The 22,923-nt window shown below is 38.6% G+C and overlaps 1 protein-coding gene across 1 annotated transcript in view; it reads right to left on the bottom strand.

Moving 5' to 3' along the window:
* POLQ (DNA polymerase theta) overlaps positions 1–22,923 on the bottom strand; it is a 91,412-nt gene that overhangs the window by 18,906 nt on the left and 49,583 nt on the right. The window contains exons 17-25 of the mRNA XM_023755804.1: positions 20,510–20,650; positions 19,096–19,292; positions 15,298–15,538; positions 13,025–13,218; positions 10,521–10,658; positions 9,093–9,267; positions 5,912–6,038; positions 5,102–5,223; positions 1,889–2,073 (exon numbers count right to left, since the gene is read on the bottom strand). Of these exons, the coding sequence (XP_023611572.1) occupies positions 1,889–2,073; positions 5,102–5,223; positions 5,912–6,038; positions 9,093–9,267; positions 10,521–10,658; positions 13,025–13,218; positions 15,298–15,538; positions 19,096–19,292; positions 20,510–20,650 (1,520 nt within the window). The remainder of the gene's footprint in view (positions 1–1,888; positions 2,074–5,101; positions 5,224–5,911; positions 6,039–9,092; positions 9,268–10,520; positions 10,659–13,024; positions 13,219–15,297; positions 15,539–19,095; positions 19,293–20,509; positions 20,651–22,923) is intronic.

Below are 22,923 nucleotides of genomic sequence, written 5' to 3' on the forward strand. Positions count from 1 at the left end.
GGGCGATCAGGCCAGCAGGGGAGAGCAGCTGGAAGCGATCGGGCCAGCAGGGGAGGGCAGTTGGGGGCAATCTGGCTGGCAGGGGAGGGCAGTTGGGGGCGACTGGGCCTGCAGGGGAGGGCAGTTGGGGATGACCAGGCCAGCAGGGGAGGGCAGTTGGGGGTGATCAGGCTGGCAGGGGAGGGCAGTTGGGGGTGATTGGGCCAGCAGGGGTGCGGTTAGGGGGTGATCAGGCTGGCAGGCAGATGCAATTAGGGGCAATCAGGCAGGCAGGCAGGCTAGCAGTTGGGAGCCAGCAGTCCCGGAATGTGAGAGGGATGTCGGACTGCAGGATCGGGCTTAAATTGGCAGTTGGACATCCCTCGAGGGGTCCAAGATTGGAGAGGGTGCAGACTAGGCTGAGGGAGACCGGGCCTCTAGTTAATTATAATCCACAGTTCAGCAATATTTATTTTTTAACAAACATTTAGAGAGCATCCTATCTAATAAAAGAGTAATATGCAAATTAACCATCACTCCCTCACTCCATCACAAAGATGGTGGCGGCCACGGAGCTGGAGCGAGCAGGAGGCTGGGGTTGCCCCGGCGATGGAGAAAGCCAAGCTTCCTGCCTGCCCTGGCTGGCCCTGAGCTCCACTCAAGGCTACAAAATTTCAATTATAGAAGTTAAATAAATCCCAGATACCTGCTTCCAGCCCGTGGGCACGGCCAGCCTGAAAACGGCCCTCAGCCCCTCACCCAGATTGGCCAGGCACCCCAGCAGGACCCCCCCACCCCTGAAGGGGCTGTGGCCAGCCTGAAAACGGCCCTCAGCCCCTCACCCAGGCTGGCCACACCCCCATGGGGTGAGGGTCCTCGCTGGGGGGCTTGGCCAGGCTACAAACAGCCATCAGCCCCTCACCCAGGCTGGCCAGGCACCCCAGTGGGGACCCCCACCCTGAAGGGGGTGTGGCCAGACTGAAGACGGCCCTCAGCCCCTCACCCAGGCTGGCCAGGCACCCCAGCGGGACCCCCACCCTGATCTGGGATACCCTTCAGGGCAAACCAGCGGGCCTCCACCCATGCACTAGGCCTCTAGCCTATATAATAAAAAGGTAATATGCAAATTGAGCCTAACAGCAGAATGACTGGGAATAACTGGTCACTATGACACACACTGACCACCAGGGGGCAGAGGCTCAATGCAGGAGCTGCCCCCTGGTGGTCAGTGTGCTCCCACAGGGGGAGTTCTGCTCAGCCACAAGCCAGGCTGATGGCTGCCAGTACAGCGGTGGTGGTGGGAGCCTCTCCTGCCTCCTCAGCAGCACTAAGGATGTCCAACTGCAGCTTAGGCCTGCCCCCACTGGCAAGTGGACATCCCCCGAGGGCTCCCGGGGTGCCAGAGGGATGTCTGACTGCCAGCTTAGGCCCGATTCCCCGTGGAGCGGGCCTAAGCCAGCAGGTGAACATCCCCCGAGGGGTCCCAGACTGCAAGAGGGCACAGGCCGGTCTGAGGGACCCCCTCCCCCGAGTGCACAAATTTTTGTGCACTGGGCCTCTAGTCTTTTTATAAAAAGCACCGTGGCTCAATGATATGTGAAAATAGATGAAAATATGGGATGTGTGCAGACTACAAAGATATTTTTTAAATACATACACACACAACAACAACAACAACAACTACCACCACCAATGCAAATGGCTATTCTGACACTAAATTGCCTCAATGTAAGTCTGATTCTTTTTATTGACTCTACGAAGGCAAGTACAATGAATACCATGAGAGAGGCTCAGATAAATGTAGTTTGAAAGATGCAAAGAAGAAATCAGTCTTCAACTGCAAATGATGGAGATATTTTTTTGAATCATTAAAATTCACACTGATATTAAGCATATTCACTAAGATTACCTGCTTTGCTTGCTGCCTCAGATCTTCCCCTACGGACTCTGGCTCAGTCATCTTCCATTCTGCTGCAATACTCCTGAAAACATCAGCTCCAGTGTTTAATACTTGAATGAGACGATTATCTTGGGATAAATGAGCCAAGACCCTCAGTTCAAGTTGAGAGTAATCAGCAGCTAATATTACACCACCTGAAGTAGAAATAATTTTAGAAAAGCTGAAACAAAGGCAAATCCACGTTTTATATAATTGAGAAGGTTGACAGAAATTTAGTTCTAATATAGAACCATGAGATCATGTATCCAAAAATTAAAAACTTGCTCTTAATATGATGCAATTCAGTTCTGTAACTTAGATCATTTTTTTCATTTAGCTTTCAAGTATCCATAACATGCATAAAGCTACCCCTGACCTCTGCTCCTTAACCACTGTGGCAGTGCTTCCTTCAGTGTTCCCACAGCACCTGACGCATCATCTAAAGTGGTTCTTTCATGCCTCACCCACTAGCACTGACCTTTAGGGATAAGAGACTTAATTTTCCTTTGCATTCTATAGAAAACTTTGCACAGTTCCTGGCACATAATAGACTCTTAAAAGGTTGTTGAATGAATGAGTGAATGAATGAACGAATGCACAAACAAACAAACTGGTTTCCAATGTGTGCACATTTTAAGTGGGCTGGAGAGAAATGTGTGCTCCACTTGGATAATTTAAAAAAAAGACATTCAGCCCTGGCCGGTGTTTCTCAGTGGTTATCAGACCTCACACTGAAGGGTCTCGGGTTCAATTCCCAGTCAAGGGCATGTACTGGGTTGTGGGGTTTGCTTCCTGTTCCCAGTCGGGACCCTTGCAGGAGGCAACCAGTCTATGTATCTCTCTCATATTGATGTTTCTCTCTCTCTTTCTCTCTCCCCCTCCCTCCTTCCACTCTCTGGGAAGCAATGGAAAAAATATCCTCAGGGGAGGATTAAAAACAAAGTAAAACAAAAACAAAGACATGCAATTGAAAAAAATCAAGTGGTTGATATGTGAAGAAAAGTTTTTTAAATTATTCAGATAATTTACCTATGGATTAGAAATGAGTGGATTAGATATGCATGGCAAAACCAAAAGAAAAAAAATAAAAGCAGGTTCGAAGAAAAAGTAGGAAAAATATTTGACTAATATTAAAAAGAACTCATTGCCATATAAAAAAAGGTGCTATAAATGAAGAACAGGACAAAACATAAGCAAGCAGTTCATAAAAATAAGAATAAAAGAAACTTAAACATGTTAAAGAAAGCTCAACTTCATTCACAATAACAGAAATGCATATTTGTCTACAGCAAGAAACAATTTTCCTCTATGTATTTTGCAAAAGTCTAGAAGTTGGAGAGCACACTGTGGTAAGGCTGAGAAAAAAAATACTCATAGATTGTTATTAGGAAGTAAATGGTAACTTACTTCCATTATATTAGATGGCAATTTGACAATACCTAACAAAACTAAACAAGTTTTGCCCTAGCCAGTTTTGCTCAGTGGATAGAGCCATAAACATGAGAAACCTGGACAACATATGTGAAATAACTATGTTCAGGTGTTGGACAGCAGGCAATTCAGACTACAGTCCCTGAGAGGGGGGAAGAAGGGAGGGGGGTGAGTTATGCAACTGTCTCAGGTTCCCAGAATGCATTGCAGGGAAGGAGAGAGGAAGCAGAGCACTATGGTCTCTCGAAGCAGAGACTGCTTAAAGCAAAAACAACTACGAAGCAGAACTGATAATAGTCATAATGATTAAATCAATTACAAGAAAAGGGAAATAAAAAAATTCCTTACATTCTGGATGATGTGGTGTAAAATTTTTTAAAGATAGTTTGTGATGTGAGGCATATTATAAACTCTAAAATATCTAGGACATGTAATTGATAAACTTAGAGAAAATAAAACAGAATAAAAATAGTCATTGAGTGGCAGAAATTTCCAGACTGAATTCATATATATTTAAATTAATTAAAAAATTTAAAACAGAAGCAGTATAAAATAGTTGCATTAAAAAATTTTATTATTTAGGTAAGAATAAATTGATGGATGAACAGATAAATAAAATGAAGTTTACACATACAATGGAATATTATTTAGCCTTAAAAAGAAGGGAAATTCTAACATGGAAATCCACAACATGGATGCACCTGGAAGACATCATGTGGAGTGAAATAAGCCAGGTACACAAGAACAAATACAGTATGACTCTACTTACATGAGGTACTAGAGTAGTCAAATTCATAGAGAGAGAAAGTAGAATTGTGGTTACCAAGGGCTGGGAAGTAGAAGAGGGAGAGTTAGTGTTTAATGGGCACAGAATTCCATTTGGGGATGATGAAAAAGTTCTAGAGATGGGTGTGGTAATGATTGCACAAGGCAAACCTACGTAATGCCACAGAACTGAATACTACTTAAAAATGGTTACAATCGTAAAATGGTGTTAATTCATATTTAAAAAGCAAAAGTGAAATTTGCCAAGCAGGTAATGCTATCATAGAATTGAATTCACTCTTAGAATATATGTTTCTGACAGAATCCAAATAAATTCATATAGTTAACTGCACTGACCCAGACCTGCCAACCTGCAAAACATAAAAGGGCAAATGTATATACCAACAGTAGGGATTACCTGGGAGTTAGATCATGACTTCCAAATGTTTTAATGACAAAAGGTTTATGGCTAGAGTACTGAGGAGAGGTCAGGCAGGAGGACAGCCTGGGGGTTATAACCCATGTAAGAGTAAGCAGCAGTCTGGAGAAAAGGAGAAGAAACAAAATGCAAAGCAAGTCAGAAAGAGAGACAAAAAAAAGTGTGCCTTAGTGGTCAAGGGAGGAGAGAGACTGAGGAAAATGAGGGTTGATTACCAGTGACAAATGCTGTATAGAAGTCAAAGAAGATGAGGACTAAAATATTCATGGGATTTTCCAAAAAGGGTTACAATGACCTTGGAAAACATGGTTTCAGCAGGCTGCTGCCAATGACCATACACCACACAAGTTTCCCACAGAGCAGGTCATGAGGACAATGATAACTGATTGTTACACACCTGGCAACAAAAAGGGGAAAAGCAGGCTATGCAGAGGAAAGATGGAAGTATGAATGCATCCTTCTTAGTCTTAGTCATAATGCAGGCTTTATCAGTGTTCTGAAAAATATCCCTACAGTAATGAGAAGCTCAAAAACTGTCAGCATCCTACCTGGGAAAGGCACAAAGGCGTGCCGCATGCTGACCGAAAACGGCATCCCTCTGTCTGAGCTTCTCTCCTCCGTCTGTGCCTGGTGCACGGAGTTCAGACCACAGCCCTTCTTAGTTCCTCTTCTGTCAAGCAAACAACATCATCAGCTGAACATGCAGTAGACTCAAATATGTGAAAAGGCCTGATTTTTCAGTAAAGTTAATGTTTCCATCTAAGAAATTTAAAAACCTTACTATTTGAAACTTACTTTAAAGCCTAACAAAGATTATAGACTCTTTTTTTGCAAACATTCAATTAAGTAGGAAGTAAAACATTTCTGTAAAAGCCTTTCCCACAAACTACTTCTGAGATAATTCATTGACATTTAGCTCACCTCAGCAAATCTCTTTGACCAGATCTAACATACATTATCTATGCTTTTTCTTCCCTTTGTGTGTAAGTGAGGATGGCAAGAGGGGATATTCCTGACTTTGCTAAACTCTTCCTTTTAGTATTTGACTTAAATAATCATATCCTGGCACAGGTCTTTAGCATTTCACCATCAACTAGCTTCTTCTTTTTCTTTTTTTTATAGCAAAGGTGGAAATTTATTGAAGAACAAGTACAGACTCCCATGTGGGAAGCTAGTCCCCTCAACTAGCTTCTTTATAGACAGACTCAGGGTTTGGAATGGATAGTGTCTAGAATAGAAATGTATATAGCTAAAACAGAAATTTCAACTATTTTCATTATTTTGTCCACTAGGCTATTTTCAAGCCATTCATACTCACAAAAATATATTAACGCAAAACAAAAAAACATAATGTCTACCTGCTCATGGGAAGTAGGCCTTTGCCTAGGGCTTGGGAAGGTGGGCTTTCTCCTACTAGTGTTGGCATTTGGATCTCAAAATCTCTTGGCACACTCTGAATATTTGGTTCTGTAAATGTTATTCGTCCTAAAATCAAATAGAATAAAGATATAAAATTAGGGGGGGGGGGATCTAACATTTATCTTAATTGTAATTGCATTTCTGAATTAGCTTAAAAATGTATGCTCTATTATTGCTAAAATAAAATAAATTTATATTTAAATAAAATATTTTTCATTATGTTTATGTGCCTAACAATGATAAAATAAGTACAAGATAAATTCCAACATAAGTGAACATATGAATCAGCTATAATACAATGTTTTACATTAACCTAGCTCTCTAGAAAACAAGCCTATGATAAGAAGTAATTTGATAAATTGAACTATTCCTATGCTAAAATGAGTATCAGATGTCAGCACTATAAAATGTTAGCAGTTACATTTTTGAGTGAAGACTAATCAAATGGATCCTAGGCTAAAGGACTGTCAGCACCTTTAAAAGCCAGGAACGCTCAAGATACAGGGAAGAGGATTTGGAGCTAAAGAGCAACCTGAGTGCTGAAGAAGGACAACTGGGCCAGAGGAGTTAGCTTATGCGGGAGATAAAGTAGCAGGGAGAGGTAGAACGTCCCTTTCTAGACCTCACCTGGCTGATTTTCCTCCTCATCATCACTCATCAAAAGGACCAATGCTAACATGGACATAGCTGAAGACTAGAATCAGGTAGTTAATGAGTTTTCTTAAGAAACAGAAAGCAATTTGTTTAAATGTTTATAGACTTTATTTTCCCCAAAATATTTTACATTTTATTTGTTTACTTCTTGGTTGAATTTCTCTAGAACACATAAGCATTGTTCAAAAGAAGTTTCCCTGGCTGGTGTTGTTCAGTTGGTTGGAGCATCATCCTGTACACAGAAAGGTCGAGGGTTTGATTCCAGTCAGGGCACATACCCAGGTTTGCGGGTCCACCACTGGTTAGGGTGCATATGGGAGGCAACCAAAGTCTCTCTTTCTCTCTCTCCCTCTCCCTCTCTCTCTAAAAGTCAATAACACAGCCTCAGATGAGGATTTTTTTTTTTAAACAGAGTCTTAAAAAAAGTTTGGGTAACTGATTTTGTTTTTTGCAGTTTTTATAATACATGTGTAGTGATATGTTTTATGATACACCATTGTAATAGACTCTCTACTAGCTACTATATGTAATTTTATCTTCTTTTAATAAATCAGAATTTGTAAGTACCTAGAATATTGTTTTCCTGAATAAACCCATGATATTATGCCTCTGTTATTTAGCTTTTAGCAAAAATTAGTCCACAATTAATGGTAGATATTAATATAATTATTATCATTAAATGGCCTATTCAGTGTTACAAAGCTAACAAATAGCAGATGAAGAATCCATCTTTGAGCCCTAGTTGGTTTGACTCAGCGGATAGAGCATCGGACTGGGGAACGAAGGGTCCCAGGTTCGATTCCAGTCAAGGGCACATGCCTGGGTTGTGGGCTCGGTCCCCAGTTGGGGATGTGCAGGGGGCAGCCAATTGGTGATTCTCTCTCATCATTGATGTTTCTATCTCTCTCTCCCTCTCCCTTCCTCTCTGAAATCAATAAAAATATATTTTTTTAAAAAAAGAATCCATCTTTAGGCCTCAGGACTCTGTCTTCTTTTCTGTAATTCTACTTCATTGTCAGGTTTAGTGTTTGAATTAATGAGGTAACACTGGCAGACAAACAGGATGATAAAAATGACAAAATATGAATGTAGCATTATGGAGATGAAGTCTAATAATGAAATGGCTTTTCTATACTTAAGGAAACTTCTATTTCTAAAATATTCTTTAAATGTAGATACATGGAATGGATTACTTTCTGCTTTATAAGCAACAAATAAGTGTGCAACAGCTTTGAAATTCTAGGTTGATTTTGTTTTTTTCACCAACAAGGATTTATTTTACATATGTTTACACCAATGAAACTGAAATACTAAGAGGGCAAGGAATGGCTAGGAAGAACTAAGAGGTTAAATAGAGAAGAAGGAAAAGAGAAGTTGAGAACAAGGAATAAGCAAGCAGAGAAAAAAGCAGCTCCTCATGGTGCTTCCATCCTTAGTAACAGCAACAGCTGGTGATGAGCCACACACTAAATGCCATGCACTATTCTAAACACTTGACATGTATTATCCCATTAAATCCTCAGGATGATCGGTGAGATATGACTATTATTACACTTTTTTATCAAGAGAAAACTTGGGCACTGAGAGGTTAAGCACTTTGTCTAAAGATTAACAGCACCAGGATTCAAACCTTATAAAAATCTGGTATCAAAATCCATATTCTATACCATCCATCTAAACTTCCCTATGAAGGAGTTAACACTGCCCTTACTTCTACTGCATACTGCATTTGGCTAATATTTAAAGTGGCCTGGTGGGTGTGGCTCAGTGGTTGAGCATCGACCTATGAACCAGGAGGTCCCGGTTCAATTCCCTGTCAGGGCACAAGTCCAGATTGTGGGCTCCATCCCCAGCCTGGGGGGTTCAGAAACTTTCTATCCCTCCCTCTCCCTTCCTCTCTGAAATCAATAAAAATATATTTTTTTAAAAGTTTAGAAATAAAGAATTCAGGGGGGGGAAAAAGTTCTGCACTGCCTAGAGAAAGAAAACTTTTTTCCGCACCACATTATACTCACATCTATGCCAAGAGGGCCATGAGACACCCAAAGGACTCCACAGCTCTCTTTTCTAATTGAGTAAAATAAGATGCTCACTCATTATACAAAAGCCCCATACACCTACTTAGATTCAAGTTGGAGAGAATCTTAAGGTGTTCGGGAGAGGGCTAGGACTGAAATTAGATAAGATCACTGACTCAAATATTTAATTCTGGATATAAATCAGTCTCGGACACCTAGCTTCTCTACACAGTACTTGAAAGCAGAAGCTATATCTTACTAACTCTCATCTCTGTATCTAGGTACTATCCACCTATGCTTTGGATGTAGTATGTGTTTTATAAATGCTTACGAAACTTCATTTAACCCAATGATTCACACTTGAATTCCTTAGTGATCCTAAGAAAATATATATGAAACTTTTTTTTTTCAAAATTGGATATTATCCACATTTAAAATTCCTCATTACCTGTAGCAGTGTGTGACTGTGATATAGGATAGATTCTTTCCATTCCAAGGAAAGGATTCAGACGCCTTTCCCGCTGCAGGGGAAAGACGACTTTGGTAATAGCATTAGTGATTCTTCTCCACTCTAATATCAAGTTTGGTAAAGGATGTAATGCCTTTAATTTATTTAAAACATCCTGCCAAAGAAACATAAGGTTAAGATCTGATTCTTATGCAAATTCCTTAGCAAATAGAATCTCTTTTAGGTAAATAATATAGTCTCAAAATTAAATTTGCTAACTCCTGTATCTATAACTCAAAATTACTGTTTGGTTTTATAGAAATCACCATAATGCTAAAACTATGAAAACTATAGATTATTAAAAGCAAACATGTTAATGCTGAGCAACATCAATTTAGATCTACCCACACTCCACCCAAGAGTTTACATCATCTCTTTTTATCTCTGTATTTTTCTCCTCCATTCCTCAAATAATTGGAAGTTTCCCTTTTCCCCCTTTTTGCCGTAATATTTTCATGGTTTCTATATCAAGAAAATTTGAAGACATTTATTTTAACACTTTAAATTTTCCATGCTAAAGACTTTCAATGAATGTTAACGAACAGAAACATGTGAGCTCAAATAAAAAGTTTTGCTACAGAATGAAGCTGTGGAAACTTCCCCAGATAAGGCAAGACATAGTTAATGATATTAGAGTCAACATTCTACAGCAAAAATGTAAAATAAGCCCTTTCTCTCTTCTCTCCCATGCATATACTTTCTATGAATTATAACTAGCAATTATACTTTGAAATCAGCAGGTTAGACTCTTAAAAGAAACTCATGTAAAACTTATTATTTTACCCTGGAATTGAAAAGAAAAAAAGAATTTTATTTGTATTGGCTTGGGTTTTTTTCTTTAAAAAAATTTTTCCCATATCTTTGTTTATCTATAGTAATAAAAGCGTAATATGCTAATTAGACCGGATGTCCTTCCGGGACTAAGCCAGGGCTGCAGCAAGATCGAGGCAGCTGCCCCTGGCTGCAAGGGAGGGATGGAAGCAGCTGCGGCTGCAAAGGCCTACTCTTGCACAAATTTCGTGCATCTGGCCTCTAGTGTTCCTATAACTATACAAATTATATTATACTGGAAGTCTAAGAATAGTGGATGTCAATAATTAAATGATGTCTACAGGTCTGCGGTTTACAAACCTTTACACTGTTTTAATGATAGGAAGGACACAACTGCTAACTCAGATTATGGTCCAGATTTTCCATGCTGAAACATCTCCACATTTATTGTGGCCACCAAACCACAAACCAATTTGTTTTATTGTGGAAAAGTTCAAATGGTGCGCTATGTTGGATCTTGATTTCATCAACATTCTTTGAAGACACCAACATGCTAAAAGTAGTTCAATGCTGCCCCGTGACTGCCCCAATGAGCACCTTACTAGTGCTGAACCGTTTTCCCAGCTTTAGCTTGCGTCCATTGTCATTCCCTCTTCTGGTAGCTCCCAAAGTTTTCTTGCTGCCTTGGTTGTTTATCTCTCCATTTGGTGGCAACTTTAATTCCAAAAATAAAACCTGTAAGAAATTAAAGCTTCTTTAGTCAAGAATCAAATCTCAAGTACTGTCATTAAGGGGGGAAAGGGAGACGTGTAATACTTTAAACAATAAAGAATTTTTAAAAAAGAAAACATTTTTTAAAGTTATTTGAGAAAACAATCATATAGTTCAACATGGGTTGGAAGAATGGTTTGGGGTTTTTAGGAGAATTTTGAATTATCGCATTTAATAAATAATGGTAATAAAATTTATGTGTCAGTAGGCTATCCATACTACTTAGGCACTGACAGATGAATACTAACACCAGGCTTTTAAACAGTCAAGAACACAGGAATGTGTACTCTGTGCTGAACAACTGACAAATAAGCTATTGACATTGAGACTTTAGGTTACTCTGAGGATTGTGAATGCTCCTAAATACCACTTGATGTGGTAAACAATTTGGCTGCTCAATCATTTAAGCCCCATAGAGTCAACATGGGAGCCTTCATGGTTATTTTGATCACAAAAATCAGACAACAGTAAGTAGGAAGGGGTCCAAAAAGCCATCTAATTCTACCGCCATAAGGCTGGACCCTGAGAGTCCCTGGACACAAAGTCAGAAGAAGGTGGCCAACCCAATGTAGCAATAATGAAAGCTAGAGTGGCCAAAGCACTCACTGAAGAAACAAGGCCTACACAGGCTCTGGGGCAGAGAGGGGATCTTGTATATAAATTATTTCTCCAGGCTTCAATGAACACATCTGTGAAATGAGGGAGTTGAACAAGACAGGGCAAGAAGCACTATTATTTACTGAACAGCTGCTATATGCCAGCCATTATGCTACGTGCTTTAACATGTGTCATCACATGTAACTTTATGACAATTCTGCGACAAATCTGAAAAACGTGTTCAATATTACATGGCCAGAAAGTAGAATTAAGAATTAGAACCCAGAGTCTTATAACTATAAAGTCTTTTTTTCTTTTCACTAACTCATGCTTCCATCAGCAAACTTTTCCCACAACGGGCCCCATAACAGGTATTTTCAGCTTTGCATGGTTTGCTGTCTGTCAACTTCTCAACTGTGTGATTATAGAATGAAAGCAGCCATAGACAATAAGTAAATGAGGAGGCGTGGCTGTGTTCCAAAGATCTGGCCTGCAAGCTGTGGTTTGCTGATCCCTGCTCTAGATCGGTGCCATCTGAAAGAATATTTTGCAATAATGTGAATGTTTTGTATTTTCACTATTCAATGTGGTAGCTACTAGCCACAACATGGCTACTAAACATTTGAAATGTGGTTAGCACAAATAAGGAGCTAATTTGATATATCTTATTTAATTTTAATTAATTTAAATTTAAACAGCCACAGGTGGCCAGTGGCTCCTGTATTAGTATAGTTATCCTGTCAAATTCAAAGATTCAACTTAAAATCAGCAAGGATTAAATACTCAGTGTGAAACTGTTAGATTACCTTAAATATAGCTTCTGTTTTAACATGGAAGACCTAAGAACAAGCTAATAACACCAACGGACTTTTATTCCAGCTCAGAGTTTGGTCTAGGCCTATGGTTCTGATACATTAGTACACATCTGAGTCACAAAAGCACAGGTTCCTGCCTTTCCTCCAAGCCTAGTCGTACTGAAATCCAGAGGTTCTATATTTTTGATAAATTCCTTATGTAATTTTATGTGCTTTCAGGTAGGTACTAGAGTTAGTGAATAAATGAAAGAAGTAGGCTTCAAGCCCAGGAAATCTGTCTCTAAAGCCTATGATCTTCACCAATATCTTATATTATTGAATCACATCTGAAGACACTGTAACTACAATGCTATTAAGTGTTAGCACCCAACCTACATTTGTAGGAGAATAGAACACCAATCTTTCAAAATAAAAAACAAGAATAAACCATGTCAAAATTTATGTAAGGTGATAAAAATCTTAATTAGGTTTAAAAAGCAAACAATCACAAAAATCCATTTTTCATTAACAACTGAAAAAAATATCTAGTATTCTAAAAAAGGATTTAGAGGTGAGGGCTCATGAAGTTAATAACTTCATGGAACAAGAGCTATGCTGTTATGCAACTATCTTTTGTGTAACAAATATTTATTAAGTGCCTCCTCTGTTCCAAGCAATTTCCCTTCTCACAGAGCCTATGGTCTAGGAGCCTTCTTTATCATCTTCCTATTTCATAAATATAAGATATAACATAAATTATATGCTAGAATACTCTATCTCCAAAGTATTCTGCTTAAATGAACTGTGTTTTTTTTTTTTCTGATCCTTGATGTTTAGATAAACACATTTAGGAAATGCACCCACACACATGCATAAACACACACCCCATTTTTAACTCTGAAAATTACTTTTCTAAATTCCCTATTCCTATGATACAACCTCAGCGATGTCATCTGTACTGGTGAAGGAAAAACTGTGGCCGGCTAGTTGATAGGCCTGAGTCTCAATTGCATCCAGCTTGGCTTGCATTATGTGTTTCTGACTTTCACATTCCGCAGTACTAAAGCCGATTCCATTCAGTTCTAGCAAGGCCAAGCAGTACTGACAGGGCATTTCCACTTTACATAAAGCATCTGGAAGACAAAAGGAAAACTAAAACATTAATTTATCAGCCAACTGACTAGATCAGCATCATTATCTAACCATGTGCATAGAATTCTTCTAGCAAAGCCTGAAGGTGATGCCCAAGCTCTCCTTCACAATCCAGTTGCCTGAGCAGCGTTCTCAAAACAACAATGCAAGGCATAAAAGTACTTCCCACTTTTCCACTTAAGCAGTGGACTATTATCCTTGGCCATCCAGAGGATAGAAGAATTGGCAATATTGTGAACAGTCTGGATTACAAGAGACTGCTTTTCTCCCAAAATAATGTTTCTGCTTCTACTCTTAGCAAGAGAAAAATAGTTAATTTTATTTGCTAATCTGACTACAAAGTGTTAATTCCCTAAAATTGTTTCCAGTATTCCTGGTCCCATGGCATGCATCCTTGCACAAAGAACTAAATATGGAGGTTTTACATTTTCTGATGCACTTTACCAAAGAGTAAAGAAAATTCCTTAAATAAGAATCAGACTATTTTTCTATCTGCTGACATTTTTCAACAGAGTTGCCATTCTAAATCAATTTTCCAAGTTCATAGGAATTTTAGTCCCAAAGATACTCTATAAGAAAGGTGGCACTGTATGCTTTGAGTTCAGCATTTATATACTGCTCTTGGATATTCATGAGTCCTGTTAATACACAAAAGGCTCTGAGAAGACCAGAAGCAAAGACAATTATTTAATTTTGTATTAACCAAAAGTCTGGAATTATTCAGCCATAAAACTCTCTGTTTTATAATACTTACTAACATTCTGAATAGTGTCCTTAGAGCACTGAGAAATACTGTTCCAAATCACTAAGAAAAAAATCCATACCAAAGACCTCACTTTCCAGCACTGTGGGTCAGTAGGATTCTAAGAAACCCTGGCCTCTGAGGCACTGCTGGTCTCAATCAGCAGGAGAGAGATCTCCGGGGACATCCACAATCAACACTAAAACAAGTGAGAACTACTGGCCTCTAACAGGAGGAGATACTAGGCAGTCAGTCTACTTTTGAGTCCTGAACTCAAAGTAGAAATTCATGGGACTAGCGGGATTAGAAAAATAAGGAACCAGGGTCAGAATAAGAACAGTCAGAACAGCACAGTCAGAGTGACAGGGAGCTCAACTGGAACCTTAGGCAGCAGGAAGGAGCAGGATTGTCATGGGAATAGTCCTATAGCCAAGAGGTTGAGGGGATGCGTATCTTTAGAATACCAACAGGAGGAGAAGCTAATTCTCAGACTCCTGTTCCAAACCAAAACTCTCAAGGCAGGCTGATGTGGTCCAAGGACACAGTGTTGTTTGACAACAGTGGGGACAAGAGGAAAACCTTTGTCGAGGGAAAGCTTTTTCAAGTCAGGCCAGCAGGGCTCCACTGTTCAAATCTTGTATGAATTCACAAAAAGTATGAAAAATACAAGAGCAAAAAATATTAATGGAATTCAGCAGAAGCAACAAATGGCAGGTTTAGATTTCAAGAATTGCAGGTATGAAATGGTTAGTGCACAGGGCACAGTTATGAATGAACTGTTCACCAAATAAAAAAGAGACAAATACAAAGTAAGACATCAGGGAAACAGAATGTGAATATATCAATAATCACAATAAATTGGTAAATTAAAAAAAATTGTTAAGTTTGAAAAATAAATGAATAAGCTATATTCTGTTTATAAGAAACATGAAAGCATAGGACCAAAATAAATAAATAAATAAATAAATAAATAAATAAATAAATAAATAAATAAAGCATAGGACCTTCAGGTTTAAAAAGAATAGAAAAAGATATATGAAGCAAATATTAATCAAGAGAACACTTGTTTTCATCTCTATGGCTGCTTTTGTGCTATAATGGCAGAGTTGAATATTTGTGATTGAGACTATCTGGTCTGCAGAGCAAAAATAGTTACCATCTGGCCTTCAACAGAAAAGTTTGTGGACTCCTGTACTAGACAATCCAACAATAGCGTTTGTGTAAAAAGTATAGTTTACTTTTCTATAATAAAAAGTGGCTAAACATATAATTATCACCAATTTGTAACAGCATAAATATGCTAGGAACTTTGCTTTACCGTGAAGGTTTTCTTTCTTCAACAAAGAATTGAGTTGGTTCATAGAGTTGAAGATGAGAATGGACTCTACACATGCTCTGTATCGCCCCGAATGCTCAGTGCCGACGTTCAGTCCCAGGCTTTGAGCTCCTTGGCCAGTCTCTATCCCGTCCAGGAGTGGAAGCTCATGAGGAAGAAAACTGGTAACTATGCTGTGAACAGTCGGCTCCTTAGAATCCGGATCTAGTAACCAGCATGCCACCTGAAAGGATAGCAATCAGGATGTTTTCTTGATTGATTTTTTTCAAAGACATTTCTGCACACTTAAGTTAAAAGGGGGGGAAAGAGCGCTCATTTTCACTTAATACTTATTCAGAGGTCTTCCCAGGAAAGGAGAAAAAAAGAATAATAGTACCAGGACTCATTTTTGGTACCAATAAGAGCAGTGACCTTCAAAGAAGGAAAACATACTTTTTCCATTACTGTAATGTTCCTGTTCACCTAGTTCTTAAGTAGACTTAATCCCAGTGCCTCTCAGCTAGCTGAAACCATGTTTCTGAAAAAGCAGATGGACTTTTCTCCACTAAGGCTGATGTTGGCTAAGCTACTATAATAAAGATGGGCCTATATAGTTTCAGGTTTATTTCATTCTCTCTTAACATCGGAATAAGTGAGACATAAAGGTTTCATCACTAAAAGTCCAAATCCATTGTTTTAGAAAGCCTTTGGCTTTCCCCTCAGGATGAAGACCTGTTACCATGACCATCCAATTGGTCATTTGATTGCTATTTTTAGCTTCCCAATGAGACAAGACCTGTAGTTGCTAACACTACATCTGGGAGATCAAAACTGGATTTAGAAAAAGGAATTCTAGGCCCTGTTCATAATTCTGACAATTACCATATGGCTCAATTTCTTCTTTTGTAGGTTAAGAATGTAGTTGGGGGGTGGGGGGTTGAAATATTGTGAATTATAAAAAATATATAAAAATCATCTTTGTCCCCAGACTCCATATCTAGCACAGAGTTCCAGTAACCTTGGAATTTCCAAAGTGGTAAGAAATGTAAAGGTGTCTTTTGTTAGGTCAATAAGGTGACTTTTGGAATGCTCCTAATTCACCTAAGGATGGAGATTGGAAGGGGCTGGAGACTGAACTGATCACCAAGGGGCAATGATTTAATGAAACATGGCTAAGTAATGAATCCTCCTTTAAAAACACAAAAGCAGCCCTAACTGGTTTGGCTCAGTGGATAGAGCGTCGGCCTGCGGTCTTAAGGGTCCCAGGTTCGATTCCGGTCGGGGGCATGTACCTTGGTTGAGGGCACATACCCAGTAGGGAGTGTGCAGGAGGCAGCTGATCGATGTTTCTCTCTCATCGATGTTTCTAACTCTCTATCCCTCTCCCTTCCTCTCTGTGAAAAATCAATAAAATATAAAAAAAATAAATTAAAAAAAAATAAAAATAAAAACACAAAAGCAGAGGGTGTGGAGCGCTTTCAGGTTGGTGAATGAATAGAGGTGCTGACAGAGAGCATGGCAGCTCCAGGCCCCGGCTCACATACCACACCCACGTACCTCTTCATCTGGTTAATGCCGGGGTCGTTCTCAGCATCTAGAAGGGTTCAGGAATCTGGAGAAGGGGCTGCGTGTAAATTAATAAAGAGACTAGAAATATAAATTTGGAATACATGGGGGAGCCAGAGGAGACTTAGCTATAGTAACCAAGTTCTCTCCTTCTCCGGACTCAGGGCTTTTTATTGCCACGTTTTGGCCTAAAGCAAAGCAGATATACATATCAAAGGTAAGTCTGGTAAATAGTAGGCATTGTCAGGTTGGGGGAACTGCCCTCAGCTCTTCAGCTGTTTGGCCAGCAGCAGGTAATAACATGTAGATTTTCAGGTTTGGGGAAATGCTTTCAGCTATTCCAGCAGGCAATAATACTATCTTCAGCTCTGCTGAAGCCTCAAGGTTCCATCAACTTTTTGATGAACTTCTTGCATCTATGACATGCTGGAATTAGCCTCCAGCATCTGGTTGTTGATTTGTATCCTTTAATATCCTTTGTAATAAACTGGTCTTCTAGTGAGTAAAATGGTTTCCTGAGTTCTGTGAGCTGCTCTAGCAAATTAATTAAACCAAAGGAGGGGGTGGTGAGAACCTCTGATTTATAGATGGTTGGTCAGCACAGGTAAACAACCTGGGACTGTGGCTGGAGTCTGAAGGAGTGGCAAGGCATTTTGTGGGACAGATGATCTGACACTAGTGTCAGAATTGAGTGGAACTGGACACTCAGCTGGTATCCAAAGAATTGTTAGAGGTATGGGGAAACCTCTCCCCACCACTTTAGAAACTGGTGATCAGAAACCTTTTAGGAGGTACTGAATAAGATAATCTATTGTAAAAATTTGCAAATGTTTCTTATAAAAGTGAGATTTTTATAAATTAATAGTTTATATTCTTACATAAAAAGTGTTTTGATCTACAAAACCAATTATATCAAGTAGTTTATGCAAAAGGTGCTACATAAATCTGTGATGCTACTGTAGTTTTAATAAGCTCATATTACCCATATTCTCATTTTGGATTCTGGAACATCAGAATTATGTGACAACCTTTTATATCCAGTAGAAGTCAGTTTAGAAACTACATGGCATTTGGAAGAAGGGGGGTGGAGGGAGGTGGAAAACAGTAAAGGGGCAGGGTAAATGGTAACAAAAGGAGACTTGACTTAGGGTGATGAATACACAATACAATATCCAGATGATGTCAAATAGAATTGTACACCTGAAACCTATATAATTTTATTCACCAATGTCACCCCAATAAATTCAATAGGAAAAGAAAAGAAACTACATGGCATTAATCACATGTAAACCAAGCCTGGCTTGAAGTATAGAAAAGGATAGTACCTTTAGTTTATCTAATACTGCCTTTGCCAAAAAAGCTTAAAAAACTAAAAATTATTGTATTATGAATTATATTGATAATTACAACCAAGCACAGTAAGTCCTCACTTAACATTGTCCATAGGTTCTGCAACTTTAAGTGAAACAACACATTAAAAAAAACAACAATTTTACCACAGGCTAATCAATATAAACCACAAGTAAGTTCCTGCAATGTTGAATTATAGCTGTTATTTGAGGACATGCTGCAGTATCATATCTCAACTCAAAATTAATATTCCACAAGCCTCAGGTATTTGCTATCCACTGTGGGAAAAGATATCCCTTTGAGGGCTATGATATTGTAAATAAATGCCTTCCAAAAATGCATCACAGTGATAAGTGTTTATTACAATAACATAAGTTACCCTTTTCTTAAAAACTCAGTCATCACTATGAAGAGTGTACATACGTTGCTATTATGTAGGAAAGTTCTCAAGGGACAAGTAAGGTGATTTGTCCCTAGGCTCAGTGGCCCCTAACTACTCTCCCACACTTCTATTTCCTGCCTCTATCCTCATGGGTGTTTGAAACATTCTGCTATCATACATCTAAGATCTGACAGTTCTCCTTTAATTTCTAATTTACAATAAGACAGAAAACTTAGAACATACTACCAAAATAAAATTTTAACATATCGAGGAAAGATATAAACTTTAGTGCTTGGAATTTGTGACATCTCTGTTTTTATCTACACTGAGGCATTTGGTACATAATATTCTGTTCTAGGTGAATGAGGTTACTGGATAAAAGAGTGACAACTCTATAAAACTGAAGTGCACAGTTAGAGGTAAATAAACACCAAGTCATTTAAAAATTAACACTAAACATTAAAAAAAATTTAAGGATGTAAAAATTAAATAAGACATCGAACCTTAGGATCTTCATAACTTTGTTCCAGGGAGATGCCACAAGACAAAAGAAGAATTTTATAGGTCTGGATGAAGTCATAGATGATAACAGAACGTTCTTTATCTGATTCCCTTGGAAAGCAGGATTTAAGGTGCCACATTCTGTCTTTCACAGTCAGGTTTGGATCCAGAGGAGGTGGGGCCAAACTGGCACTAATTTCTTAAAAGAAATAAAAAAAGTCTTAAGGCGAAAACCACATACATTCACATGAAACAGCAATCTATAAAGCAAAGGCTGAAAAAGACTCAAAGTCTAGTTCCATGTAACCAATAATTCAGCATGACCTTATAAAGGCCACGTTGGCTATGTAGATGAAGTGCTTCATAATCTAAAAAATTACGGTATAGCCTAGCCAGAGTGGCTCAGTTGGTTGGGCGTTGTCCTGTGCACTGAAGGGTTGCCAGTTTGATTCCCAGTCAGGGTTGTGGGTTTGATACCTGGTCCAGGTGAGAGCGTGAGAGCGGAAACCAACCCATAGATGTTTCTCTATCACATCGAGATGTCTTTCTTTCTCTCTCTCTCTCTCTCTCTGTCTTTGTCTCTCTGTCCCCCTCCCCTCTTTTTTCCCTCCCTCTCTCCCTCCTTTCTTCTCTCTAGCATGTCCTCGGGTGGGGATTTAAATAAATAAATAAATAAATAAATAAATAAATAAATAAATAAATAAATAAATAAATAAAAAGTATGGTTTAGACTAGGTGATTTATAATGCTCTATTTATTTAGGTGGGAGAAAATTCTAAATATCAAGATTTTTTTTTAATTGTAGCTTTAGTAACTACTCATCCTAACATATTTTCCTGCAAGACAAACTGAATTTATTTCATGCTTACTCAGGAACAAACATTACATGGCATCCTTTAAAATGTTCCCTCATTAATTTTGCTCCTGTCTAGAACCAATCCAGCAATGATAATCACAACCATAATCCAGAACATATCTTTTTAATTCCAAAGACTTCTCTAAGGCTGTGAGATTCAACTACTGTAGATGTCTTGTTCATCACTGCCTCTAGATGAGCTCCAGACCCAGTCAAAAGGCTGAAAGAAGTCTGAAAAGAAATGCCATGATCCAATCATCAAGAGCAAACCCTAAGGTGTCGAGGGAGTTCCTGCTGCTCCACTAACCCCAAGAAGAAAACACAGTATTAAATAGTCCCATGTGACAAGCAGAGGGGAGTAAGGGTAGTATTTCTTAAAACATTCATTCTAACTAATATATAAAATAATGCACACACTAGCCACTATCCAAAAAAATTTTTTTAATCCTAAAAGTAAATTCTAGGTAAATATCAGGAAATTATTCTCAACAAACAAGTCACTACCTGATAGAGGCTACATTAAAATTATATGGTAACTTTGCCAACTAGTGATTACTTACCAGAATGCTTTTGTTCCTTCTGCAAGGAAATATAATAGGCATCTTTTCCACCCCAGCATACTGCCAGTCCAACCACCAAGAGGTCATCACAACCTTTAACAGGAAATCCATCTCTAATAGGAGTTTCCTGAGGGGAGCTAACTAAGTAAATAAAAAATGAAATAGTTAAAAACCTCTAAAAATAAAACCACTAAACTGAACATTAAAACACTGATAATAAAAATAAATATTTGACAGGCAAAATTTCCAGATTCCTAAAGCATTCTTTGGATAGTCATTTTAGGTATATGTAAAATCTTTGTAGGCTTACTATCAAGTTGTTAAGTTATTATTAAGATAGCTGTCACTAAGAAAAATCTACCAAAGATTTCTTAAAATAGATCTATAATAATGACTAAAATGAGTATTAACTAAATTTTTTAAAAGCGCTTGAATTTTGAATTTCTATAATTCAAACAGAAATAAAGACCACTTGCGCACTACACAAATGCTGTAGTGAACTCAGCAATTCTTAACACTAAGAAACTCCAGAGCCCTAGCCGGTTTGGCTCAGTGGATAGAGCATTGGCCTGTGGATCAAAGGGTCCCGGGTTTGATTCTCGTCAAGGGCACATGCCCAGGTTGCAGGTTCAACTCCCCTAGGGAGCGTGCAGGAGGAACCCAATCAATGATTCTCTCTCATCATTGATGTTTCTATCTCTCTCTCCCTCTCCCTTCCTCTCTGAAATGAATAAAAATATTTAAAAAAAGAAAATAAAACTCCAGAAAAATCAAGGGTCTTACTTCTTAGTGAAGAATTAGGTCTGATTTCATATTTGGAGTCAACATTTTAAAAAATAATAATGCATATCCAATTTTACAAAGACATAGGTCAAAAACCAATCTATTTTATTGACAATCATATCCCCAATACCTGGAAAATAACTGGTGCATATTTGTTAAATTAAGTAAACATTTTTATCCCTCTAACCTCTAACATAGAAAATGTGCTCAAATCAAACTTTTATGAACAAATTTATTCATAAATACATAAATTTAAGAAATCTGATAAAAATTTTTGAGTTCTACAATAGGTTGTCAAGCTGAATCAGCTATTCCCTATGATACAGAACCCTTGCTTTCATGAAATAAGACAGGAATATATAGGGCATTATCTATAATAATAAAAGTGTAATATGCTAATTAGACCAGACATCCTTCCGACGACCTTCCGGATGAAGCCGGGGCCACGAGGGAAACCCGGGTCCTGAGTCCCAGAGGGAAGCCAGTGCCAGTAGCCAGGGAAAGGAAGGCCTACTCTTGCATGAATTTTGTGCATTGGGCCTCTAGTTTGACCATACAGTTCAATATTCTCAAAACTGGGGAGAGCTCCAGGAGGCTTTGGGATCATGACTATCAATGGAGGTACAGGTTCTACTTGAGATAACTATTGGAAAATGTAGCTAATGTACATTGTGAAAAATATAGTGTCTACCTACCATGTATTTTTGTGATTATATAAATGAATAAGAACATTATAGTTTAATAGAAAATAATTCATGAGCACTGATGATAAATAAAAACCATCATGTTATATATATGATTATGATAAAAGTGATCCATATTCAAAATATATATCTTAACTTTTACATTCTTACATTCTAATATTTCTATATATTTTATAATAACATGTATATACACTGAGTGGCCAGATTATTATGACCACCTGACGTTTGTAGGCAAATTAGCCATACACTGCATCATATGGGATATGGAAGCCGAAGGCCTGTTTGAACACCTTTGCTGTCTGCAGTTACCAAGATAAAATGTCTCCAGTTCACACAGGAACACAAGAATTGGACAGTCGAGCATTGGAAAAAAGTCATGTGGTCTGATGAATCACGTTTCCAGTTGCATCATGCAGATGGCAGAGTGAGAATTTGGCAAAAACAGCATGCAAACATGCACCCCACATGCATGAGTACAACTCTTCAAGCTGCTGGGGGCAGTGGCATGATTTGGGCCCTTTAATTCGTGTGGAACAACATCTGAATAGCACAACATACCTAAGTATCGTTACTGATCAAGTTCATCCTATCATGTTGATGGAGTATCCCAATGGAGATGGCTTCTTCCAACAAGACAATGCACCATACCACGGTGCTCATATTGTGCAGGAGTGGTTTCAAGAACATGAGGGAGACTTTACCTTGCTTAGGTGGCCCCCACAATCACCAGATCTCAATCCAATTGAGCATTTGTGGGACGAAGTTAAAAGAGCCATCAGGCAGCTGGTTCCACAACCATCAAATCTCACAGAATTGGACAGTGCTATTCATTAGGCATGGTGTCAGATTCCTCGCATCACCTTTCAACATCTCATGGAGTCAATGCCAAAAAGAATCGCCACAGTATTGAAGGCAAAAGGTGGCCCA

Source organism: Myotis lucifugus, unplaced genomic scaffold, assembly GCF_000147115.1.
Source record: "Myotis lucifugus unplaced genomic scaffold, Myoluc2.0 scaffold_84, whole genome shotgun sequence".
Taxonomy (NCBI): domain Eukaryota; kingdom Metazoa; phylum Chordata; class Mammalia; order Chiroptera; family Vespertilionidae; genus Myotis; species Myotis lucifugus.